This window comes from Anabas testudineus, chromosome 14 (assembly GCF_900324465.2).
Source record: "Anabas testudineus chromosome 14, fAnaTes1.2, whole genome shotgun sequence".
In the NCBI taxonomy this organism is placed as follows: Eukaryota; Metazoa; Chordata; class Actinopteri; order Anabantiformes; family Anabantidae; genus Anabas; species Anabas testudineus.
In genome coordinates, this window is record NC_046623.1 from 4,146,060 (window position 1) to 4,171,753 (window position 25,694).

The window sequence follows — 25,694 nt, forward strand, 5'->3', positions numbered from 1 at the left end:
GCGATGTTGCTTGAAGTCATCATTTTAACTTAATTTCCCCAGAAATAATGGCAATCTTCCTTTTAAAGTGTCTCATCACAGTTAATACCCCTGTATGACTTCATGAAACCCCATGTTGTTGTTGTTGTTGTTGTTGTTGTTGTTGTTGTTGTTCTCCTTTCCTCTTGTTTCCAGTCCACCATCTCCATTCATAAACGCACCACCGTTTTTGCTACAACCACAGCTGAACTGGAATTCACTCCTCTGATCATTTTACGGGAATGCTGGTCTGTTTGTGTAACTTATCACCAAGCTCCGGCCTTGAACATTAACAAACAGTTGTAGATGCGATTTTCAAGAGGACGGGCACAGATACAGCCCGTACACACGCACAAATAATCGTTCCACAGTAACAAGATGAAAGTCATTTACAGAGACAGAACAGTAGGGAATGATCTTGTTAAGCGTTTGGTACATGGTGCCACCCGACACAGACATTACACAGCAATATGTGTGCTCCAAATTTCACACAACAGATTAAAGATTAAGCCTGGTTCACCTCATGAGGAGGAGTCTCTGTGAGATCAGAATAAATGTTTGGACATGCAGCACTCTGACCGTTACATGTCTCTGTGCAGTTGACCGCTGACCTGATGGGGACGAGACACAACATGACAACAAGCACAGGTACTTCAAACCAGGTTTTCCAGCGATCTTCTAGGAGCTGTCTCATTCATGGTTGTTATCCTTTTGTTTAGCATTTATATATATGTTTTTTTTATATATATATTTTAATTTTGTATGCTTGTGCCATGATCCATTGGGTTGTATTTAGGATCCTAGAGCCTTAACAAAAAGTTAATTAAACAAAAATGTGTGATGAAATACAGCATTTAATACAGACTGCATCACTTCTACACTTCTTAAACAGTTTCAGGCTATTGTTTGGATGATGTTGCTAAATGACATGTTTAAGTGTGGATCATCGATAGTTGATTGTCAGCGGTTGTGTGTATTTGGCGAACCACTACAGTATGGCCTTGAGCATTAAAAAGAAGGTTTGTGGTGGGGAAAGCAAACAGCGACCCATTAGCTGTACAGAAGTACATGTGGTGTAAGCTATTTAGGAGACGAGGCTGCTTTGTATGGCGTTACATCAATGCCAAAATTAGAGTGCACAAAAACATGGGATGAAAAAACATAACAGTGCAGGTTTTAACATGTTGCACACATTAATATCCCACTAGAGAGCGCAAATGTGACAGAAAATAGAGCCGTGTGTATCTTAACATTGTCAGTTAGAACACAGTTTTTCTGTCTTCTGTACTTGCCTCAGTGAACCTGCAGCCTACAGTGAAGCTCTGCTTTAACATGCTGTACAACACAGTGTAGCTGCTGCTACTAACTATAACCTGTATTTAGTAATGTTTTCAAAAGGAAGGACAAGTCTTGTGATAAGTAACATATTCTCTGTCAGATGTTAAAATGATCACAGTTACAATAGCATGTTTCTAAACTAGATGAATTTCTCCACTTCGCAGAATTTAATTTGAATCAAACTTGAACTTTTGTTACAGTCACTGTAACAAAGATGGGACTAAAATCTGAATGTCACAGAACTCCCTGTATTTTATTATAACTCTGGCAATAATGGCATACAATGAGTTTGTTGTGAGATGAGATGGTTTAGTGATGGATGTAGGTGTCCTCTTTGAACTTTCTCTGGCTGTCAACTCGTCCTTGTCGATATCCTTCACCCCTCTTCCCTTACTGTGCTGTGACTGGTTTTGTCTGTATTCTTGTATTTAGTCAAGATTCAAGATTCAAAAAACTTTATGAATCCCAGAGGGAAATTGTTTAGTCAAGTCAAGTCAATTTTCAGTCCTTGGAACATTAGGACTGGCTAGATGTGCAGAAGATGACACAAACGTAATATTTCATTTAAGTTTGTTGGATGTTATAGTGAAGTATAATTCTAGTCAAAGGCTTTTATTGACAAGACAAACTTATAAAAAAATTATATTTTGTGTCATTCTCAAAACTTTTGGCCACGGCTGTGCTTCTGGTGGTTTTCAGGGAGTTGGCAGAGTCTGAAGTCAGGGTGGCATACTTATTATCCTTAAGAGTTTCAACTGCTGTAAGACAGTTAATGCTTAATTTTACCTAAAATACAAATGTTTTTTAAAACAAGTTTAAACCTTGCACAACATTTGGTCGTCGTGTTAATAATCCTGTCTAATTCACACACTGCTTCTTGCACTCCTCCAAATTTGAACCCAACCTCAACATATGACAGAATATATACTGTATATAACCGAAGTGGACTAACTCTAATCTCTAAGAACTCAAAACTAAGTCACTAGATAGTCAAGCTAACATCAACTAGGGGTGACAATGGATCATGGCTCCTATCATATGCTAAAACCTGCAGTGTTATTTTTTTCATCATGTGTTTCATTGTTCTAGTTTTGGCATTGATCTAATGCCATAGCTTAGCTTCTTAGATGATCATTTTGGAGCAGACAGTTACTATTACTGTACATTTAGTCAACTAGAGGAGCTAAGGATGGACCACTGGAGGAAATTACTTAAAATCCTGATCCACATTCAACCCCACAGTTACAAACTGCACTTGATCACTGACGGTAACATTCTCATAATGGCTTGATTTCACTGTGCCAGAAAAACAAGGACGAGTCACACAGATGTGTTACAAAGAGCGATTCTGTGCACCAGCTGTAAATATTTTCACAGTCAGCAGTGTTCTTAAATGCAACTTTGAGGTACTTATATTTTACTTATTTCAGTGTTGTTTTTACTACTTATTGGAGGGAAATATTGTACATTTAAGTACTGACTACTTTTCAGATTCAGATTAATGAAATTTTAATGAAATATATTCAACATATACCTTATGGCATAATACTTTTTTAAAATTTAAGATAAGGAGAACATTTAGAAACTACTCAGAGGTATATTAAGTAGCCAAACTAAAATGATCCCCACCTCTTCTGACTTCAGAAATTATAATTCAACAATATCGACCACATATTATTACATACTACTAATTACTACTGTACACTCACACATTTTGGAGATTGTGAATCTGTTCTGCATGTGTAAACGGTGATCAGATAAATATTTTTTTTAATAAACGAGCCAATCATCCATGAAAGAGGTGTGTTTACTGTGGCAGTGATAGATTTTTTTTCTTTTTGAATACAGAGTGTATCTTTTCTCTGATAAAAAATTCAGAGAGTATTTCACTTGTCCTGATAAATAAATCCTCCTCAAGAAGATTTCAGACTTTTGAGAAAACAAACAAAAGATTATTATTAGATGCTGCCACGTAGAGCTACTAGTTGTTGCATATTCATTACATTTACAGCTTTAATGTTTTAAGTTTCTCCCTCTGCTTTTAGAGAGGCCAAAGGCTAAAGATAATCACAAAAAGGCAAACCCTGTTTTATGGCCCCTCTGATTATAGTTGCAGTCAGCAGATCACTGTAGGCACAAACACCAGTCTAACTGCCGCACAGTTTAGTAGCCTGAACCACGCAGACATTCACAGAGCTGTAAGTTCACATCGATATACATTAATGTGATTGACAGTTAATAATTATGTTGATTTGCGTTGCTATTAAGCAAAATTCATTTGATCTGAGGTGAATGAGGTGTGTATAAACTGTGACACAGATTAAAATTCATTATGGACGTGTTCAATATGCTATAGTCAGTGTGTTAAATACAGCATATGTAGATACAAAATTATGGTGTGGAGGTTGTTCATGTCATATGATTTTTGTTTTTCAAGGTTTGGTGGAAATCATAGGGTTGACAGAGTAAGTCTGCTTTTCATCTGATTGTTTGCATCAATCTTCACACATTTTAACATACTCCCATGATTCTCACTTTCAAACTATATTATGATTATGAAATATTTCTACTGAAAATCTTCTTAGAAAATGATCAATCAAGGCATCGAATGGAGCTTACTAAACAGAGCTAACTAATGTTTCATGTTCATGTCTCCTTAAACCTATATTATAGTAATACTGAGTGCACTCAGCTTGACAGGAATTTAAAATAGTGTATTTGACTCGGCCTAACATTTTGACTTTTGCAGTGTGGTGATCTTTAAGACTTTGGTTCAATGATAAGGCTCACACAGATAAATGCTGTTGTTGTTGATAGATAGATAATAACGGGTGAGGTTGTGCAATGACGTAGCTGCATGATAATCTGCTTAAACTTCACGTATAGCTTTAAAGAGTCATAAACAGAATCAAGGTGTGTTTTTTCTTGTTTCTTTCCTTAACAAGTAACAACCTACAAAATGTAACGGTCAACTGTTTGCAAGAGAAAACTTAAGTTAAATGTCTGTCCTGTCTAAATTTGTAGGAAATTTATATTTAATCCTAAAGAGGGAATAGACAACCCAGTGATGGTCATCACAGACGATGCAGGTATCCCACATACACTAATATCCATATAGACCTACATTGATCCAAACACGAGACACATCTTCTCAATGTGACTGCACTCGTGCTTCTTCCTGCTCAGACTCTGTGATGAAGCCCAGCCCACGTTTGTGTGTCCTTAAACGAGAGGAGGGGGAGTCCTATGGCTTTCATCTGCAAGTGGAGCAGGGGCGTCAGGGTCACATCATCAGAAATGTGGAGTTAGGAGGGGTGGCAGGACGAAGTGGGCTTCAAAATGGAGACCGACTCCTGGAAGTCAACAACTGCTATGTTGTCAATGTTCCTAACTGTGAGGTAAAGTGAGCTTCTGACCTTAATAAACAGAAAGAAGCCTCTCTTAAGACCTCGAGAGAATCTGCCATGTTTTTCTTTTTTTTTATGACTAAGGTGACCAGGAAGATAACGCAAAGTGGACACCAGTTATGTCTATTAGTATTGAATGAGGAGGAGTATGAAAGGGCTGTATCCCAAGGTCAAGATCTAAGAGATCTGGCAAAGGCAAACAAAGGTGAGGACTGCAAACCTCCCAGACTCTGTCACATCACCAGGAATCCTGCCTCAGGTCTAGGCATCAGCTTCACGCCAGTGGAAGGTAACACTTCTGGTTATCCAAGGTTCAAAACAAGTTGTGCATCAGTCTGTAAGCTGAAGACTGTTTGTTGCTACACAGATGTTCCCACTGTTTCTGCTCTGTAGGACAGAAGGGTCACTTTTCTGTGAACCTGGTGACAGGAGGAGCAGCTGAAAAGGCAGGAGTGCGCAAGGGAGATCGCCTGGTGTGGATGGACGGAGCCGCAGTCTCCGAGCTCACACACTCTGCACTCAGCAGGATGGTATGTGTCATCCTGTTTTTCTAATGTTGCTATTTCATTTAGATGTTAAATGTCAAATGTTAAAACTACAAGAGTACATGCCAATAACACAGTCACAATATTTACAGTCAATAATAAATGTTGTTCTGCTGTAGATGAAAAAATGTGGCAACCACATCACCATCCTAGTGATTGACAGTGAAAGTGAGAAGAAGTACATCCAACTGAAGATTCCCATCCTACCCTCCATGGCTGTTTCACATAACCTGCCGTACAGGGCCAGAAAACTCCAGCTGGTTTCTGGGCCTCAGGGCTACGGGTTCCTCCTCCGCTTGGAGAGGACACCATCGGGACGCACATGTGAGATGACAAAAAGAAAGTTAAACACAAGCAGTCCCGATGTGAGTCTTTTTTCTTTCAATAACTGTCCTTTCAATCTATAGTTCATGTTCTGCGTGGGATGGACAGAGACAGTCCAGCAGAAAGGGCAGGTATGAGGGACGGGGAGCTGCTGTTGGAGGTCAACGGCGAGTCAGTGGAGTCACTGAAGCATGAAGAGATTGTGGTCAGAGTGAGACAGAGTGGACAGCAGCTCTCCATTACTACCATCACTACCCAGGGACTAGAGTTTTACACCCGGGTGGGTATCGCATGTGTTTCCTTTTTTATACTGTACATTTACCCAGATTCTCGTTTGTGAGTGTGAGCTCAGCAACACTTTTTGGATCTAAGCAAAACGAGAACAAAGCAGAAACGTCAAACCTGGAAGCCTGGCATATGTTTGACTAAATATTTTTCAGTGTTTCTTTCCTTTCTGTTGTTACTATAGTTGGGTCTATCGCCGCTTCTCTTCTGTGAGGATGATGCAGCTGAGAAAGAAAAGGAGAGCAGTGTACCAGCTTCTGTAGCAGAGCAGTCGTCACAAAAAGAAACTGAAACTCCAATCAGTGACACGAGCAGCAAGGTTACTACAGCTATATGTGTATTCTGCATGATCTACTGAATTTTTATTTACTAATAAACCATGATAATATGCTTTACTGTGTCTCTGCAGGAGGAGGAAGAGGAAGAGATTACATGTTTGTGAGCAACAAAGAGACACAGTTCAGAAGACGTTCTACTGAGATGAACAAGGCAAATGTGTCTATTATTATTATTATTATTATTATTATTATTATTATTATTATTATTATTATTATTATTATTATTATTATTATATGGCCAATGATGACATTGATCTAATAACTCTCTAATATACTGTGGAAATGCTTTTGGTTCATTATTATTATATATCTAAAAATGTTGAACATATAATGTCTTTCTCAGTTATTACCACATACCTCAATCAATAAAATATGCAATAAATAAATGCTGCACAATTTCTTCCTGTACTAAGAACCAGTGTAAATTAATTTATATAAAAAGAAACAACGACAAAAAATGTGCAACCACCCGATTTGTTTCATGACTCAGCTACAAGATCACCTCATCTGAAGGAATGAGAATCTTCACCCACACCTTCTTTGAAATGTAACGCACCGGCTCTTGGACTATTGTTGTGTGTTTATTGTATTGTTTTAAGTGGAAGTGGGAGATGTGTACATGTAAATAAAACACTGCAAATAAAATGTTGTTGCAAAGATTGAAGTCTTGTCTAAACGTAGTGGACTTTAACCATTGTAGTTAAACCTTCTTGTGTTATAAACAGATTTATTTGGAAACTGAATTAGACTATCCGGTCTTGAACTCCCAAACACTGACATACAGCACGTAGAATACAAACACACAACTGACTCTGGCAAAAACATCACACAATAGAAGATTGTAGGCTTTGTTTGAGTGTGTGTGTTGTATAGTGTGTACAACAGTGGTAGTATTTTTGTAGAATTGATACCTACATGTAACTGATCTGGCCAAGTCTAATTGACCTTGACATCTTTTAGCAGTATGGATCGAGGGACAGTATCTCAGATGTCATTTTATGGATCTGGGGTGATATGTAGCTTTTAAATTAATCTACCTGTTTTGTGATCTGGCATGGTCTGAAACTATGATGTCCACATTTTTCTAAATCATGATGCTAACAGTTATTATTATTTTTTTTTTTTAATCAAAGTATGTAAATTCACCAAATACAGAATTCATCGCGCCTCCTAGTGGCCATATACCATAATTGCACCTTATGCGTTAGCTGTTATACTTTGTAATTAAAGGAGAATCAAATTATAAAGACATTCTCGGATCACACATCCACATGCTGTGAGCCAAATAGTCACGACATTCACTAATGTAAACCCTAATTAAACAAGGTTTCCTTTAAACTGGCAGCCCTTTATGTTCAGGCAGTTGTGTGGCCAGCTACAGCCGCGGGTCCTTCTACCAGCTACTGGAGGTGACATTCAGTCGGCTAGCAGGAACAGGGGGAGCAGTTAGCATCGACAAACGCTTCAACATGGCACAAGCTGTGCAAAAACTGGTCGCTAAAGTACCGACCTTGGTCGGCGGTAAGTTCATTTGTTTTATTATTAATAAAAAATGTTTCCAACAATAGACAGCTGAATCGTGGGTAGTATCATCTGTATTGCCACGACGTAGCACGACGGCCGCTGCTGTCAGTTCCACCGTGACCCAGCCATAAAAGAAGGAATCAGTTGTTTGTAACGTTAGGCTTGTGTTAGCTAATGCTGTCGGGAGTGGATTTGAGCTAACGTTACATCCTTCTAGTGTTGCATAACTGAGTAGTTTTGCGGTTATTTGTTTTGTTTACACTCATTGAATATAAGCTAATGAGCTAATGGCTCCAGTTAGCATACCGGCGCACTAGAATCCTGCATCTCCAGGCCACCGTAGGCGCAGCACAGGAGAATTATCACCAAAGTACTAACTTGTGTTAATCTGTGTCTCTCTCTCAGCCGCTGTCACCTACTCCAAACCTCGGCTATCAACCTTCTGGCACTATGCCCGTGTTGAACTTGTCCCCCCTAGCCCTGCTGAGATCCCCAAGGCCATCGAGGGGGCTACAAACCTGGTCAAGGCTTTCCAGACGGGACGTCTCGCTCAAACCACAGTGAAGGTGCGTGTCTCACTGCTGCACAGACCGTATCACAGACAAGTATAGTGTTCTCCGTTGATTGAAATCTATCTGTTAAAGCCCACAATTACATTATACACAATTACATACACGTAAAAGCATCCTGTAGCTGTCCATTGGTGTTAAACCTGTTCCTTAAGATCGGTCGCTTTGATTTGTTGACTGAACATACATTTGTGGTAATCATTACCATGATCCAACATTTAACATGTTGACCTCAGTCTTACCCATGGTCAGTTGTTCCTCTCTATGAAGTTAGTCAAAATAGTTGTCCTTTAATGTGATTGAATGTCCTTTGTCGCCCTTGAACCAAAAGTTCATTTAAATGAGGAAAAAACATACTGGCCACTTATCTAAAGCAGATTGGAGTATGCATTCATATGGTTTTTTATTTGCCAAATGTTGTTGGATAATCCAAAACTGCCGCATTATTACTGCAGGATGGGGCAAATGTTTGTGAGGAAGCTCTTTTTCAAGCTGAGCCTGTATTGACAGCCCCCCACCTTTTTTTTTTAAATTTTAATCTGGAATTGACTAATTATTTTAATAAAAGCTGTTGTTGGCTCAGCTATACAGATAATAGCCAAAACAACCAAATAGCCTAGACAGTTGAATTAAAGGGATGTTATGTAGTATGTATGGAGTTATAACAAAGGGAATTTCACAAGTCGATATTATAATTCAATATTCGAATCCAACTTATTTTCTGGCCACGTCAAAGTGTCCCTGGGCAAAAAACTGAACCCTTGGTGCCTCAAGGGGGCAAATTGTACACAAAGAATTTCCCCAAGGGGATTAATAAAGTATCAATTATTAATTATTATTATTAGTTTGTTTAATGCGAAACATAATTACATTCCCATCCTCCAGGACCCAGAGCTTTTTTTAATCTTTCAGTCAGGCAAAGTGCTAAAGTTGCTAAAAACACCAATATAAAATGGTTCACACAATTAAATCATTTGAGAAGGAAAACATTGTCATCTGAAGCTGCAATTTTTTGTTTCCTCACAGGATGCTTTAAGGAATGGGCTTGTGGCCACTGAAGTGTTGATGTGGTTCTACATTGGAGAATGCATTGGCAAAGGAGGCATCGTTGGCTATAACGTCTGAGTTTTGGACTGTTGTACTTTTTCCTCTTGAGCGTTATATGCTCAACTTCTTGCAAGAATCCTGGGAACCAATAAACAAATGTCTATTGTTAACAAAAAAGCCTTCAGTGTTGTTTTCTGCTTTTTCTGTATCATGGATTGTGACCTTCAGGTTTAGTTTGCCAGAGCTGGATAATTAAAGTAAACAGGATGCACCGGACTATCCCTATTGTTAATGTCTTCAGTAACACCTGTGCTTATTGAAGTTTGAGTAGGAGTGGAATTGTTTGCTTTACAAAATTTAGATTAATGAAGGTCATTAAACCCATTCAACCCAAAGAGATGCCTTGTGGAGCTTTTACTGTAGGACAAGGATGCACATGAAAAATTTATTTAAAAATAACCTAGATTTTTACATGCAAAGATAAATGTGAGCCTGTTTTAGGCATAATTTATGCTGCCATTTTCAGGTACAACACATTATATCTCTGATGTGTTGTAAATTTGTGGCGAGAAATCCAAAGCATTTCATTTACATTTATCTAAGATGTAACATTTTCTGACATGATGTAACTTTAGGGAAACAACCAGAATAGAAAAGTTCTTTTTGTGGCATCTTGGCTGGTTTAATGCCACATTATATATACCCAGTTACAGTGGTCACTGTATTTTTAAAAATTTCAGTTCACTTCCTGCAGTCAACCTACAGAGGGAGCTGGCAGCACTGTTTCAGAGCAGGTGACTCACTGAGTCACAGATAACTGTGGGAACAGTGTAATGATGTAAGTGCATGTTCAAATTCCATTCCAAGAGGCGTTATTTTCTCATGTAAAATAATGTCACAGAAGCTAATAATTTTTAATTCAATGAGACATTTAATTTAGCAAGATTAGTATTACACTATTGTTTTTATAAACAATAGATAATAAATCATCTAAAAAAAGACAAAACTAGTAATTCACATAGCTCTTTATTTAGAACTATAAATGAATAATTTTGTTACAAAAGTATTTTCTGAATACATTTATACTCTGGTTGTCTATATAGGTGAACATACACAAAATTAAATAAATGTTAGTTTAAGTGAATAAAAAACCAAATGGACTCTCAGCAACTGACAAGACTATTGAATAATATCAAAACATGACAAAATAAAATGACACTGAAATATTGTGTGTTCACATAATACATCACGGTACCAGTTAATGCACCAGTATGAACCCTACTGTAATACTCATAAGTGTACAACATATTTTGACTTATTATGCAATATTATTGCCCAATAATGTACTGACCTATCATAAGATAATGTACCTTAGGATCACTCAGGGTACATTCCTTATATCTTCTATCATCACTTAAAATGTATCACATCCTTTCTGAAGAAATGATTACAGGTAAATCTAAAAAGGTAATAGTATTTTATATATCTTGAAACAGACCGATCAATTAAGAGTAAGATTCATTACATGTTAAAATACCATCCAGCAGTTATTATCAGATGCTAAGGGGGGTAACACTTTCTAATTTGTAGGAATTATGAAAACTGAATGAAAACTATCAATATAATGCGATTTGACAGCACAATGCAAACGTTTATATGTCATGTGTAAAGATAAAAAAAGTATATACACATAAAAAATCAGCACTCAGACTTCATACTCATGTGGCTTGGTACAGTATTCAACATTTAGCAAAAATATATATTCCAAAAGCATCGCTATATATTGTAAAAAAAAAAACAAAAAAAAAAACATGAAAAATATTTTCACATGAAAGCTCAAAGACAATATTCACTGATCACTTGATGTTACAGATCCTCACTGAGGTTCCAACTCCAAAGCCTGCATAGAGGGGCTCAAGAAACTTGGTCTCAAACCTGTGCAGGAGGGTCATGGTGTTGCCTATGCTGTAAAATGCGAGCACTCCTGCAGTGTGGTCCAGGTACACGCCTAGCCTGGGAGAGTGGGGGCCGCTGACGGCTGTGTCCACCCGGTTGTGCCAGGCAGAGTAACCCGAGTCTGAACAGAGGAGACTCCACGATTTGTCATTGTAGCCCAGGAGACACAGCGAACCCTTGCCCTTTCGGCTGATGCTTTTGTAGGCCACTCCGACAGAGAACTCCCCGCTCCACTCGATCTCCCAGTAGAAACGGCCTCCAGACAGGGCCTCCCGGCACAGCACTTGGGCAAAGCTATCAAACCTTTCTGGGTTGTCTCCATAGGGCTGCAGGTCCCTGGTGCGGAGGACTTTTCTGTTGCTTTCAGAGATGTAGAGCTCTTTGTAGGCTGTGCTAGGGTCCAATTTCAGCTGGAAGAAGTCTGAAGAGACAAAATATTTTATATTAATAATTTGCTAACTGAATTGCGTTCGGTGTTAAATCGTCGTATGTCCCAGAAATACACCTGATACTTACGTTTCACAAACTCAGCTCTGGTCCTTGGCTCTGGAGGAGGAGGAGTGTTGTCCACTGTCATTTCTTTGGCTGCAGATGAAGAAGCACAGCTTTAGGTCAATGTGGACTGCACACACCCACACACATACTTTTAATGTTTTGGTTTTTTTTGAAGAATCTCTGATTGCCTCCTACACTTCGGGGAAACAGCACTATCACCATTAATAATCATTAACCTCATGCAGCCTTCCTATGTTTCCATATGACGTGATGGTACTCACCTCTGCTCCTTCTTTCCAGTGTTCGACTTTCTGTAGTGTAGACTGGGACCTCATTCACTGCAACACATAACACACTCATATTTAGCCTTTTGCTGTTTTAATGCCCAGCATGCGCAAGTATTAAGGTTGAATGCGAGGGTCGAACCTGACTTGGAGATCCTAAGCAGCTCCTCTCTGCCAAATTCCTCGAGGCTTTCCTTGATCTCAGCCACAGCTTTCCTGACAGCCGCAAAGGAGAAGTCAGGGTTCACAGTTACTTTGGGTATGAAGCCATCATCGGTGGGGGTGCACAGGTAGTTGAAATTCTGTTGGGAAAACAAAAGGCAGTGATATGATGAGTATAAATATGCATCAACATAGACTTTTACAGAATAATACGAGTGGACCCAGAAGAGTAAAACATAGTGTTGATAGAATTTTCTATTTTAAAATCTACATGGAAATTTCATATGTCAAAGAGTTTCAGACCATGTGAACAGACCTGTAAGTGTGAACATGCTCACATTATTAGTCTGCGGAACTGTTTACACATCAACTACTGGCCCCATATTGTTTGTACTGAAGAAATATGTCGACCGGTGTAAGATGGTGGCTCAACAATGCGTTGTAATAGTTTTTGAATGGAATCAGTGGCGCAAATGAAAAAGTTAAATCAGATTCTGAATTTATGGTTAGTAGATACTAGTCACTGTTAGTTTTAGTCTTTATTTAGTAACACTGACAGACATACAGAAAACCACTGTCTTTATGCTTTAATTCATAAGCCATCTTATTCAGCCACACGTGTGTGGATGTAGACTTATTGGATGATACCACCATTTAAATATAAACTGAAATATTAGATTCTTCGTCGCTCTATGTTACCTGCAAAAAGTGAATGTGGTCCTCGGTGCTGTACAGCTGCTTGAGCCCGGACTCCTTTTTCTTCAGTTCATCAATCTCTTGTTCCAGTCGCTCGACTAAAGCCTCGGCCTGGTTGAAAGCTGCCTTCTCGTTGATACCAATCAGCTTGGTCACCTCTGACCTCATCCTCTCAATGGAGCGGATCATGTCCTCAAACATCTTCTGGCTCTCCACCATGGCTCTCTGCGCTGAGTTCTGGACAGAACGCTCATGTCAGTGCTTTGTCAACATAAAATGACCACTTTATGGTGTGATGGTGATGAGCTGGGCCATAATGGCAGCTATGTCTTTCTTTTGAGTGAGGGTCAGAAATAGCTGCTGGCAGAAAGACAGGATATTAACAGCATAGTCCGTACCTTCAGTGAATCCACTGAAGTCTTCAGTTCCTCCAGCTCCTTCATCCTTTCCTGGCATTTCTGTTTAATCTCAGCTTGGGAGACTCCCAGGAGTTTCTGCAAAATAAAGGAGTGTTACATAGCCGTCCACTTACATGCAGTCCCACACTGGCAGCTGAATTGAATTTATTAGACATTGTTACAATAGTTGCATTAGGTCAGGTTAACACGATGCAGATGAATGTTAGGCTCTTTTATTGTATGAGATATTAAACCTCACATTCTGGTTTATAAACCCTGCTCAGAGAATCTTGTTAAGACGTTCAGCTTTCATCTCAGAGGGAGAGGAGGGGAAAAAATAGGTAATGGAATTCTGGCCATGTCAGGAATGTGAATCTACCGCTGCCTGACTTTTAAAGAGATGTTTCAAGGTGCACACAGGCCTGACACGCCGAATAGAGGGCTTCTAATTCAGCTTTTACTCAAGCCCACCGACCCATTCTTCAAGATAAGCTTGAGGAATGTGGGGAATCTAGGGAACACGAGGGGGGGGGAGGGGAGACAGGGAGAGCGGGAGACGGAGTGAGATATGTGAGACTCAGATTGTAAATCACTGTGATGAGAGAAACCAGCCTCCCCGCGTTGTAAAGAAAACAGTAGGATGAATTATTACTTCATCATGCCTCCAGAATCCTTTAACCAGTATTCTTGGCTGCCACGAAAAGCACTCCTAAATTACTCATGCGTAACAACTGTACTTGCTCAAACCACGCGCATTTACATCACAGTATCTGTTGACACTGTTATCTCCTCTACATTGTCTTCCAGGCAGTCTAACTGGTGTGTCATTTCGATGTGCATTTCTGCGGTTACAATGATGTGATTGGCCGATCACGAGGCGCTGATGGCCTTGACTCCCTGACATTCCAGTATCGCCACAGGCCTACTCCCACAGGTGGGAACCGGTGCAGCAGAAGGAAGTCTCCAGTTTCTGTGTACTGTGTCTATCTCACTGCTGGGACACCACGTAACCCTGAAAAGCAGCTTTCAGGGGCGATAACCGCGAGACACTCCCCCCGGTTTCCGTACAGCTAATCAGAGAGCTGGATTTGTTTTGGCGGTGAATGCCTGCCAGGCTAGTTGACAGAGTTAGAGGAGAAATGGGATCAAAGTACAACCCCCCAGTCTGAGTGCAGGGACGGGAGTTGGGAAAAAAACATTGTGTTTATTTTAACTCACATTAATCCAAAGACTAACACAGCTTCAATGACCTGGGAGTGGAGTTCCAGCATTTAGTTTCTATCAGGCTACTGCTTGTCTCACTTTCATTCTCTGATGCAATATGATTTCTGTGCCTCTGAGCATTTAGTCTATTAAAATAAGACACGAGACAAGAGGATTTCTCACCTGTTTCTCACTCCTTTCTGCCTCAGCAGAGACGATGTCATGGCCCCTGTGTTCGCTGACTGTGCAGATGGCACAGATACACATCTGGTCTGTCCGACAGAAGAGCTCCAGGGACTTTTGGTGCTGCTGGCAGATCTTCCGGTCCAGGTTTCCCAGCTCATCCACCAGCTTGTGCCTTTTGAAGGTGGCTGATTCATAGTGAGGCTTCAGGTGCTTCTCGCAGTAGGACGCCAGGCAGTTGAGACAGGACTTGACAGCCTTTAATTTTTTCCCAGTACAGAAGTCACAGGGGACATCATCTGATCCTGCATAAACGTTCCCCTGGGGCGTGCTCAGGTTGAGGTTCAGGCCGCTCTTCTTGATCTTCTCAGCCACCATGCTCAGAGTGGCGTTGGGCCGTAGCACAGGCCTCTGGGTGAATGTGATCTTACACTGGGGACAAATGTAAATCCCTGTGTAGTCAGCCTCATTCCAGTAGCCACTGATGCAGTCCATACAGAAACTGTGCCCACAGGGGATAGCCACAGGATCCCTCAGGAGATTCAGACACAGGGAACAGCTGAAGTAATCTGGAGACGTGTGATCAGCCATTGTAATGGACTCAAAACACAGTCAGACCTGCGGAAAGAGACGGAGAAAATGCCAGGAGCCGATAGAAGTGTTGTCGTGTGTGCCTGGGAGCCCGCCCTCAAGAGTGCAGTACAGCCTGCCAGAGACAGGACCTACTTGTATTTCTGAATTCCAGAGGTTATTGATTGAAAGCAGACAAGGCCCTCCCCCTGTGCTGTGAGTATATCGAGCCCTGCCCAGTTTAGATAAGCAGGTTGAGCAAGGAGGCAGAGGGAGAGAATGAGGGTGGACACACAGGAGAGCCGAGAGAAAGAACGGTCTGAAAGAGAGAGAATGACTGAAATGTGAACAGCAAAAGAAGGGACAGCAACTAACGTGCATGAAAACACTCCCATTTCCCTGCTGTTTCCTTTATGCTCAAATTTCTCTTGTGGCTCATCTGTGGATGAAGTGCGCACACACTCGCCAGCTGTATTTCCACCTATTGTTGTCAGACAGAATCGCCATTGTCTTAAACCGGTTATAGTCCAACAAACATACATGCAGCCTAAGGTACTGTAGGAATTTGAGGGACCACCCAATAAATAAACACTGTGAGCTCAAGTAGAGTTTCAGAGAAATTTCCAACTGCTTGTTGTGTTTTTTTTAATCAGCAAAAAAACATGTTAAAAAATGTGCTGAAGGTTGGTTTGTCCCGGAGCAGCTAGAGGTCAGAGCTGTAGTATTTACGCTGCAACCAGCTGTACCAGTCCGGTCACATGTACGAGCAAATTTGTAACCGTAGATATGTATCTGTTTGTGCAGCAGCAAAGGCATTTTCAGAGCTGAGACATGAAACGGAAACACACGAGCACGCGCACATGCACGTGCACGCCGGCAGAACATTCCTGTCAGTTGCAGGTGCTGCTGTTTCAATGCATGTTTTACATATTTGAGCGCGTGTTTCATCACAAGTTACGTTTCACTTCTTTGTTTTTTTTCTTGGTTCAGAAAGTCTCTTTGTAATAGTTACCTAACGTACTGTTACTTCAAATCAGCTCAGGGAAAAACTAGAGGAGACTTTGACTTTCCCTGCTACGTGAAGTGTTTGGTGACCTCATAGACTCTAATTAGCATTTGCATTATTAACTCTATTGGTTTCCCACTGCCCCCATTCACAGTACTTTTCAGTCAGGATTACTTTGAAAGTCCAAACTGAAAAGGATGTAGTTTGAATTGAGACTAATAATATTTATAGTAATGTCCTGTACTTTACACTTCCTGGTTGATCTGGACTAATGTAGCTGAAAAAGAAATGTTATTGTTTAAAATCTTTTAATGTCTGTAAAAGCTAGATTGGCACCACCTCCATTTGATATCATGCCTTACTTCATCCACTGAGTAGTTTCTCCACCCCCTTATTTGGTCAGGTTTCTGATAAGCCAGTTTTCCTTCCTTCCTCTAGAATAATGGGAGCGCTTACAGATTAACTACTGCACTTGTTATTGAAGAGGGCCGCTGCTAAGATGGAAAATGCTGCATGTGGCCTTGATTTATGTGAGACACAGATAGATAGATTACTATACAGAGCGCACTGGTAAAGTCAATATGAAGCGTGACAATATTCAGGATACGTGACACTCTAATGAGATCTAATAACACACATCTGTAGAAGAGTAGCTTATCTGTTCCAAGTCCCAGTGTCCTTTCATAAAGCAAACAGAAACTCCAGTTATCTGCAGCTTTGTCGACACTCAAGGTGAAAGGTCAGCCTTCATTAGGGTGCAGTGAGCGTGCCTTCTGCAGGCTAAGTGTAGGAGAACACAATCGGCTGTTTGAGCCAATGAAACCACGGCCCACTTCTCAGAGTATGAGTAATCAAAACAGGAAGACGGGATTTTCAAAATTGTTTGGGGAAAACAGTGGAAAAAAAATACTAGATGCTGGTGGATGCAGAAGGTTTAGAGCGCTGAAACAGACACAGGACAACTGTGCAAACTAGTACGCATCACTGTTGGCGTGGCAAAAGCCAACCACAATTTGAATAAAAACCAAAGCATGTTGCGTCTATCAGAGTCGGGTTCAAGGAAATAGATCCAAATAAAAACAGGACTGATTCCAAAATAGTGGACCCATATTTTGAAGATATAGTGACAACAAAATGCTGATTTAACACAGAACACAGAATAGCATAGTTAGATTCTGAGTGTGCATAACTGGTTGAAAATATGTGCCGCACTGTGGGTCTGGCACAGTACACACAATGAGAAAATGAGCAAGACAAACGGAAACTTTCTGAAAGAGTCCTTCTCTTGGAAACAGCTCAGAACTCAGACAGAGTTCAGGGGAAACATGATGGTGTTGTGTAACACAAGCGTTTTTAGTATAGAGACGGTCATGTGTAAGTAATGAACGCTTGGCACATGGTCATTGAACGGCGTTCGCTCTCAACTCTCTGTGTACCATGCAGTGGTTTTACATGGGACGGCAAAGCTGAGAGAGCCCATAGCAGCTGTATTAAATCTATTTAATTATTTTAAATGTATTTCACCTGGTAGAGTTCAAGGGAGAAACGATTGAGATGGCAGTTTCAGACAGTAAAACACATTATAAGACACACACACACACACACACACACACACACACACCATACTAAAACCAGACAACAATGTATAAATGCTTTAATTATTTAACAAAAGCTTCAACTTCAAGTTTAAGATGTTTTTTTATGATTTTTGTTTTTCTCTGTATTCTTTGTCTTAATGATCTGAACAGCTCATGGATATTGGAACCACACAACAGCTTCCCCCCCGTAGATCTGGCCCTGGTACGGACGCTCAATGAAACAGATTGTTAAGAGTTTTCAGTAGGTGTCAAAGTCAAGGAGAAACATGTTTAGTGGATGAGTGCACTCATCTCCTTATAACATTTCTGTATTTTTGTTTTATGAAAGCAAAGGTCCAGTTAGGTTGGTAAAAATCTTTTGCAAGACAACACTAAAATATTCAAACTTAAACATGCGATCACGGTCACATGCAATGCAGGTACAATAAAACTATAACAATTAGCCATTAGCTATTAGCTATAAATATTAAATTTGACAAAGGAAGAAAGAAAAAGGCTGTAATGTACATAATTGCTGCAATGGTTACATAAACATCAAGTGCACAAGGTCTTTTGAAGGTCACAATACTTATTTAGAATAAAATAATTAATTAATAAAACAGAACATTCAAATTTTAATGTGTGTTTCTATTAAGACTCTTCTGCCTTATAATCAGGAGTATTTTAAGTCTAATTGCAATCTTGCATCTGTATGACCACTATTGCCAGATTGTTTTGTCAAATAAGATGCTACATGTATTCTTCTCTGTCATCTGTAGTTACTGTTGTTGATAGACAACAGACCCTTACAATGCTTGGCACTCTGCTCGGGCCTTGCTGGCTCTAAAACAATGGAATCTTTTACGCAGGCTTTCTCGGCCCTCCTGTTATCTGGGCTATCAAGTGTAGTTGCATTCCTGTCTCCATTTCAACGGCCCTGAAACTCTGTCTTGACTGGGAGGTGTGTTGACTGTAAAACCAAATATAAAGGAGAAAACTGCACAGATCATTCTGACAGAGTAATTGCTGGAGTCAGCGTTGTTTTCTAGAAACTGCAGGCGTCCTGTCAGGCCTATCAGTGGGAATGAAAAGCAAAGTAAAAGTAACTAGAGTTGATAATTAACTGGCTACAGGTGAGGTGAAGGTCAAAATCTCACTTGGTCAAGAAAACCAAACCAATTGAATTCAGCCAAAGCCAACAAAGCAGCTACTTTGGCTGCATTACACTTTACCCACTGACCACACATCACACTGAGTCAATGATGATTCAGTATTGAATGGGACATAACAACTGATCACCAGGAAAAGACTTACTATAGGTCAAAGTTCAGAAATTTATCTCTTTAGGATAGGCTGAATTTGGGTCACAGTGCAAACTGGGTATCATCGCATGTCCAAAGGGAACAGTCTGTCTCCAGGCAATCTCTAACACTTAGCAATTAGAGTACACGCAGTAGTAAAGTCCGACACACCTCTGGTTTCATCACACTACAGTACATAGTTTCATACAAGCTGCGCATTAAATTCTATAAATATGTCTTTTTAAATTCTTCTATTTATAGGATGCAAATACTATAAACTGTAATTCACTCCCAGTGCTCTGTTTACACCGTCTACATAGTCTTCATGTACGATGCCCATGTAAAATGCACTTTTTTTTTAAAGTGTATTAAAGAAATACACTTTAGCTCCAAATACTGAGGCCAAATGTTATAACGTATAATCACACATTTCATTCATTCTCCTTACATTCTGTAATAGATGGAAGCATTCACTGTGTCCTTTCCTTGCCCCGCCCTTGTTTTACTGGTTTCGGCTCAACCAGTTTTACCTCCCTTTCTGTTTACTCTATATAACCTGCACCTGCAGTACTTGTGCGATCACTTTGCCGCTGTGCTGACAGAAGTCACCAACTCGCTTTGCAGCATCTTTACTGTATTAGGAGGGAACAGCACCAAGTTGTCTCCATGTCGTCGGAGCAGGACAGCTGCTACCTGTGTAAGGAATACCTCAGGGATCCCGTGTCCATCCCATGTGGCCACATCTTCTGCTCCATCTGCCTGAAAACTTACTGGGACCATGCTGACCACACGGGTTCATACCTCTGCCCACAGTGCAGGGTCACCTACAACAAGAGGCCCACCCCGAGACGCATGGGAGGCTCCCGGCAGTCCACCATCCAACGCAATTCTGACTCCTTTCCACCTCCGCCCCCGTCCCCTGACTACAACTATGCTGGACCCCAGGATGTAGGTTGTGACATCTGCGTTGGCAAGAAGCAGAAAGCCATCAAAAGCTGCCTGATGTGCCTGGCCTCCTACTGTGAGAAGCATCTCAAGCCTCACTATGAGTCGGCCACTTTTAAAAGGCACAAGCTGGTGGACGAAATCGGCCACCTGGACAGGCAGATCTGCCCCCAGCATCAGAAGGGTCTGGAGCTGTTCTGCCGCACTGATCAAATGTGTATCTGTGTGCTGTGTACGGTGAAGGAACACAAAGGTCACGACATGGTGTCTGCTGAGCAGGAGAGGTCCGACGAGCAGGTAGGCAACATTTGACTTAAAGTGGGAACACTAGTTTTTCAACAGGAGGACTAAGAATGGTAAAACGTGCTTTGCTCGTTCTTGTTCAACGCACGCGAACCTACATTTGTGAATCAGTGGTGACGAGTGTGACCTACTGTATGATTCATTGCACAAGCGACATAGCTGCAGATAATGCCTGAAAGAGCAGTTTACAATAGATGAAACAAGCCCATAAACCAAACAGCCACTTCGCGCGGCGCACCCAAGTGAATATATGGCTGTTATCTGCTTTTACAGCTTTCACTGTAAAAAAAAGAGCTGTGCACTACTTGTAAAGTTGAATTTGAACGTATAGAAAATGTTTGATCATTTACTTGTTTAGAGTTATTGACTTTCCGAGTTGCTGTCACCAGAGTCAACAATCTCTGTTGTTCTCCCCATAGCAACGGCTGGGCGCCACCCAGGCTGAGATCCAGGAGAAGATTCATGACCGACTGAAGCAGATGGAACAGCTAAAGCAAGCAGTAGACTCACTAAAGGTTTGTGTCACCACCATCCATCATACAGATAAGACCAAACTAACCACCACAGATTGAATGGAAAGTCAAATCAGCTACCAACAACACTGAGACAACATTCCATCATGTAGGGATGATGATAGATTCCCTGAGTGTGCTTAGAAAAGCAGTGCAACACCCAGTTGATTTACTGCATACCTCCATGTTTCCTGTGCAGAACTCAGCCCACAGAGCACTGCAAGAATGTGAAAAGATGTTTGGGGACATGTTGCGCTCCATTGAGAGAATGCAGCAGGAGATGGCCAAGCTGATCACGAGCAACAAGAGAGCAGCACTCAACAACGCAGAAGGTCACATGGAGCGTCTGAACAATGAGATCGCCGATTTGAAGAGGAGAGACAACGAGATCACTCAGCTGTCCCGCACCGAGGACCACATCCACTTCATCCAGGTAACTGACAGCTGCCAAACAGGAACATTAGGATGAGCTCAGTTACAACATGATAATGCCACAGTACCACATTCATGCACTCGTTTCCTAAAGCTTTGCTGTCTTTTTCCCTATTAGAGCTACCACATGCTGATAGCCCAAACCGAGGCTGAGGAGCTGCCCACAGTCACTGTGAACCCCTACTTCTCTTTTGACCCGGTCACTAAAACTGTCTCCGAGATGAAACAGCACCTGAATGAGTTCAGCAATGAAGAACTGGTTAAGACAGCCAAGACAGGTGAGCGTGTGGCCACCGAAAACCTTTTTTTAATGAAAATTGCAGAAAAATGAGAACCTATCACCACCACTGCCATGTTAACTCATGTATTTCCTTTTCTTTTTCTTGTAGTTAACAAGATGCCTTTCTGTGAACTGGATGAATCCAAAAAGAGACGATCAGTAAAAAGTTAGTTAGAAAAACAACTTTTCATTCGCTGATTTTCTGTATTTTATGCATTTTAATGGATTTTCTAGAAACACTATAGATGCAAATAATAAGTTCATAATAGTTTAACAAGGCCAAATGGATTTACAACTTCCTTTGTAGTCAACAGGCTTTGTGCAATCTTGTTTGATGTTTGACCATAGCTGGAGCATGAGATTCACTAGAGGGTAGCCTGAGGTCACTCAGTGGTCACATGGTTAAATGTTTCCTTTGAATAAGATGTGAAGAGTTTACATTAACACACTCTGATACTGAAATCAAGTTGCATGGTACTGGGCAATTTAGATTAGGCTTTAGTGATCAGTCTTATCAAAGTCACAGGCAGAGTGCAGTAATGTTGACTAGTGTTAGTGTCCTTATTATGATCTGGTACAAAGGTGCTGTATACTGTAGAAATATCTCTGAACTGATTTCCATATTTACCCACAGGCGATGAAGTTGTCATGTACAAGTCTGTCCAGTCTATCTCAGCCTCTCCAGTCCATGAACCTCGGTACAGGGATGATTTCCTGAGATGTGAGTTCCTGCTTCTCTAATCCTTTTTTTTTTTTTTTTTGCCGTGACACAATTTACTCCTCTTGGTGCTTATTTGGTGCTTGAGGCAAATTAGGTGCTGATGAGGTTCTCTGTCAAACCCTGTGGCTGACTACAACATCTTGTTTCTGGACCTGCTGCATGCCCTACACTACACTGTTGATAGAGACCGGGGTTGACTTGTTGCACAGCTTTGTGATTTATGCATAAAAGTGTTTCATAGTTTTCAGTGTTTTCATCTTTGTGCCCGATGAACATTGCATTAGGGTAGGAAATATTTTTTCGGACACCATGAGGATATGAGATAGACTTTAATCTAATCTTGGAGGACAACAATCTAAAGCTTGGGAAGAAATGACGCTGTCTTTAAGGTCACTGGGGGAAGTTGTGGATCTAACCTTACAGTTAAAGATGCTAAAGAGATAAAGATGATCTTCTGTTTGTGGTCAAACAGTGTTGATTCCTCTGGTATTCCAGATAATAGGTCGGGCAGAACTGGCCGAACCCACCGGGTGTCCCACGCACTGTGACCTGCAGAGGTGAAAGTACACAGCAGGCAGGTGACATCTAAGCCCTGGGATTACTCTGATTTCTGTGTGTACAGCCGAGGGTCTCCCACTTATCCTTCCAATCGGTTCATTGCAGGAGTTAGTTAAATATCTAATAAACTAAAAATTCTAACTACATTCTTCTAACCTCTCCACCCTCGCAGCTGGTGGTGCACAGGTGAAGGGTGCTTTAGTTGCTGTCACTGAGACCTGATTTATCTTAAACGCTCCTCCTTGTAAATTAAATGCATTTTTCCTTCTGTCTCCCCCTAGATGCTTGTCAGCTCACTCTGGACCCAAACACAGCCTACAGACAGCTCTACTTGTCTAGAGGGAACAGGAAAGCTGCCTTGAAGAGAGAGCCTCAGTCCTACGGTGACCACCCGTCCAGATTTGACTCCTTGCCCCAGGTCCTGTGTAAGGAGCCGCTCTCTGGTGGCGCCTACTACTGGGAGGTTGACTGGAGTGGGGAGGGGGCTGCCATCGGTGTCACCTACAAAGGCATCAAGAGGACTGGTTACGGAGACACCTGCCGCATCGGCTACAACCGCAAGTCTTGGAGCCTCTTCTGCTCTGATTCCAGCTACTCAGCCCGACACAACAAGGACCAGATGGAGCTTAAGGCGCCCTACTCCTCCCGTATTGGGGTTTTCCTGGACCACGCAGGTGGTACCTTGTCTTTCTACACTGTAGGGGACAACATGTCTCTCATCCACCGTTTCAAGGCCTCTTTTACTGAACCTGTCTATCCAGGCTTCTGGGTCTGGTATGAGTCGGCCATCACCGTCATCCAGCTGTGATTAAACAATACACGTCCAATAATCAATGTACAACAGTGGTTAAGTTTTATAATGATTTTTTTTGTTCTGAACAAATTTTCTGTGATGACATAGTTTTTAATTCTTTTACAAGATTACACATGTTGTTTTTTAGCCATATGTATGAAGCACCAGGGGAACTACTATTTGTTAGGCCTGTGAGGATTCTACAAATCAATATATGTTAAATGTAAGATCAGATCTGAAGTGAAAATAATTTAATATAATACGGCTGTACATGATTAAAATATGACATGTGATCATTTATATACTATAATACATTTTTAAAAAAATAAACACACTTTTTTCACATTTTTCATCCTTGCTCATGACTTTTCCTTATGCTCACCACCCCTCAGCCTGCAAACCACATATGCACTAAAATCTGAACTGAGAGATAAAAAAAAGTTCACCCTTTTCTGAATTAAATCATTTATTTAGTCCAGCATTACCTGCTCTAGAAATAATGGCGAATAATGAAAGTAAATGTATGACAGGGTGGGAGGGAGACAGTGTGCTCGTGTTGCATGACAAATGTTTTGTGTGTCTGTTGGTTTTGTGGGAGTCTGAGAGGTTGGAGAATTATTCCAAAGCAGGTGAGGTGGAACGGAAAGCTCCTGAGTTTACACAAGGCTGAGTCTCACAGCAGCTGCCTGAAATCTTTATGGTATTCTGAACTGAGGTATGATCAGGTGTGACAGAAAAGATCTCTATGCATCTGGTTAATGATTAAAAACCTAGTTTCAGGCAGTATTGGTGCATAAACGTTTTGTCTTCACACATGAGGCTGTAAACGTATCGGAGTTGATTACTGTAGGCCATGTTGGCTTAATTGTGAAGCTTTTTTGAGGTCCGGTAATTGACAAAGCATGTGTTTCATTTTAAACACATGCCAGTGATTACACACCAGGAAACACTACCACCGGTGACAATGGTAAACAAAACATTCTTTGGATCTTTTATATCCTTTTTTTCAAGTATCCTGCTCCTGTGGCTGTGGAATAAAGTATGTTTAGACTGTGGAATCCTAATACTTCAGTCGCAAGGGAAACTCTGTCAACTGATTTTGAAGTAGATATGGTCACTCTTTAGTGCTTTAGTGTGCTCCTCTGTGCATGCAACTGCAAAATCCCTTTGTGACCTCTAGTGGTCAAATGTATACAGTGTTTACCAAGGGGGTCCTCTGCCACTATTCATACATCTCCTGTGGAGGAGAGATAAAATGCTACAAAACAAGTTTTCTTTACGTTGATTTGTTACACCAAACAACACATTTCAGGCTACCTCCCTGAACTAATTCACACTAACTAATCTGTTTCTTAATGTCTATACCATGTACTTGTACGGCCTATAGAGATGTTAAGTAACTGAGTACATTCACTCAAGTATTGCACTTAAGTACAATTTTGAGGTACTTGTGCTTTACCTTTACCAACTGCTGTTTTCGTTTAGAGACTACAACACATTTCAGTCCTGATCTTCATCTCTGAGTATTTGTCACATCTAGACTACACTTGCATGTTGAGAAAAGCATCAAGATCAGAACAAACAGTTTTATCCATGGAGTACTTTTGTACTTTAAGTAAAATGAAATGAGTAGAAAAAATTAAAGGATACCACTCCTTATCGTTGAGTAATTTTCAGGGGAATGTACTTTCACTTTTACTTGTGTTAGTTTACTTATACATCTGATAACTAAGATATTACTTTGATTTCACATCACCAAAAGCTCATGTAGTTAAGAAAACGTCCAAATCTGTGTTTGACTAAAAAGAAATCAGGGCAACAAATCAGGACATAATCATACTGTAATTTATAGGTTCACTCACACATATAAAACAAATATGTAGTAAACTGGTAATTCTGAATTCCTGATTACTCGTCTTTGAGC

At 40.7% G+C, this 25,694-nt stretch overlaps 4 protein-coding genes across 5 annotated transcripts; 3 read left to right on the plus strand and 1 right to left on the minus strand.

Annotated features, from left to right (window-relative positions):
- Positions 1 to 574: 574 nt before the first annotated feature.
- On the plus strand, positions 575 to 6,907 carry pdzd3b (PDZ domain containing 3b). Its single transcript, XM_026370117.1, has 10 exons — positions 575 to 666; positions 3,794 to 3,821; positions 4,381 to 4,445; positions 4,543 to 4,754; positions 4,848 to 5,052; positions 5,157 to 5,293; positions 5,428 to 5,632; positions 5,716 to 5,912; positions 6,102 to 6,236; positions 6,327 to 6,907. The coding sequence occupies exons 1-10, from the start codon at positions 633 to 635 to the stop codon at positions 6,357 to 6,359; spliced, it is 1,251 nt and encodes a 416-aa protein (XP_026225902.1). The 5' UTR covers positions 575 to 632; the 3' UTR covers positions 6,360 to 6,907.
- Positions 6,908 to 7,622: 715 nt separating this feature from the next.
- atp5l (ATP synthase, H+ transporting, mitochondrial F0 complex, subunit g) lies at positions 7,623 to 9,572 on the plus strand. The gene is made up of 3 exons (XM_026370113.1): positions 7,623 to 7,776; positions 8,185 to 8,345; positions 9,375 to 9,572. The coding sequence occupies exons 1-3, from the start codon at positions 7,725 to 7,727 to the stop codon at positions 9,471 to 9,473; spliced, it is 312 nt and encodes a 103-aa protein (XP_026225898.1). The 5' UTR covers positions 7,623 to 7,724; the 3' UTR covers positions 9,474 to 9,572.
- An 872-nt stretch (positions 9,573 to 10,444) lies between these two features.
- Positions 10,445 to 15,975, minus strand: ftr82 (finTRIM family, member 82). The gene is made up of 7 exons (XM_026371250.1): positions 14,773 to 15,975; positions 13,387 to 13,482; positions 12,992 to 13,225; positions 12,273 to 12,432; positions 12,128 to 12,184; positions 11,868 to 11,936; positions 10,445 to 11,772 (listed from the first exon to the last, which is right to left on the minus strand). The coding sequence occupies exons 1-7, from the start codon at positions 15,361 to 15,363 to the stop codon at positions 11,252 to 11,254; spliced, it is 1,728 nt and encodes a 575-aa protein (XP_026227035.1). The 5' UTR covers positions 15,364 to 15,975; the 3' UTR covers positions 10,445 to 11,251.
- A 3,820-nt stretch (positions 15,976 to 19,795) lies between these two features.
- ftr83 (finTRIM family, member 83) lies at positions 19,796 to 24,122 on the plus strand. 2 transcript variants are annotated; one of them, XM_026371249.1, is made up of 8 exons: positions 19,796 to 20,468; positions 20,894 to 20,989; positions 21,186 to 21,419; positions 21,537 to 21,696; positions 21,808 to 21,864; positions 22,333 to 22,419; positions 22,915 to 22,993; positions 23,259 to 23,376. In XM_026371249.1, exons 1-7 carry the CDS (start codon positions 19,893 to 19,895, stop codon positions 22,965 to 22,967), a joined length of 1,263 nt encoding a protein of 420 aa, XP_026227034.1. In that variant the 5' UTR covers positions 19,796 to 19,892; the 3' UTR covers positions 22,968 to 22,993; positions 23,259 to 23,376. The 2 variants fall into 2 exon arrangements, with proteins under 2 accessions (XP_026227034.1, XP_026227032.1); XM_026371247.2 differs by lacking the exon at positions 22,915 to 22,993 and having other exon boundaries at positions 23,259 to 24,122.
- Positions 24,123 to 25,694: the final 1,572 nt, after the last annotated feature.

Bases quoted from the DNA above. Each gene is read 5' to 3' on its own strand.
- pdzd3b (XM_026370117.1), top strand. From the start codon at position 633: ATGGGGACGAGACACAACATGACAACAAGCACAG. The intron at 4,755-4,847 runs GTAAAGTGAGCT...TTTATGACTAAG, and splicing joins TCAATGTTCCTAACTGTGAG to GTGACCAGGAAGATAACGCA. The intron at 5,294-5,427 runs GTATGTGTCATC...GTTCTGCTGTAG, and splicing joins ACTCTGCACTCAGCAGGATG to ATGAAAAAATGTGGCAACCA.
- atp5l (XM_026370113.1), top strand. From the start codon at position 7,725: ATGGCACAAGCTGTGCAAAAACTGGTCGCTAAAGTACCGACCTTGGTC. The intron at 7,777-8,184 runs GTAAGTTCATTT...TCTCTCTCTCAG, and splicing joins AGTACCGACCTTGGTCGGCG to CCGCTGTCACCTACTCCAAA. The intron at 8,346-9,374 runs GTGCGTGTCTCA...GTTTCCTCACAG, and splicing joins TCGCTCAAACCACAGTGAAG to GATGCTTTAAGGAATGGGCT.
- ftr82 (XM_026371250.1), bottom strand. From the start codon at position 15,363: ATGGCTGATCACACGTCTCCAGATTACTTCAGCTGTTCCCTGTGTCTG. The intron at 12,433-12,991 runs GTAACATAGAGC...TTTTCCCAACAG, and splicing joins ACCACATTCACTTTTTGCAG to AATTTCAACTACCTGTGCAC. The intron at 11,937-12,127 runs GTGAGTACCATC...CTTCATCTGCAG, and splicing joins ACTGGAAAGAAGGAGCAGAG to CCAAAGAAATGACAGTGGAC.
- ftr83 (XM_026371247.2), top strand. From the start codon at position 19,893: ATGTCGTCGGAGCAGGACAGCTGCTACCTGTGTAAGGAATACCTCAGG. The intron at 20,469-20,893 runs GTAGGCAACATT...TTCTCCCCATAG, and splicing joins AGGAGAGGTCCGACGAGCAG to CAACGGCTGGGCGCCACCCA. The intron at 21,420-21,536 runs GTAACTGACAGC...TTTCCCTATTAG, and splicing joins ACCACATCCACTTCATCCAG to AGCTACCACATGCTGATAGC.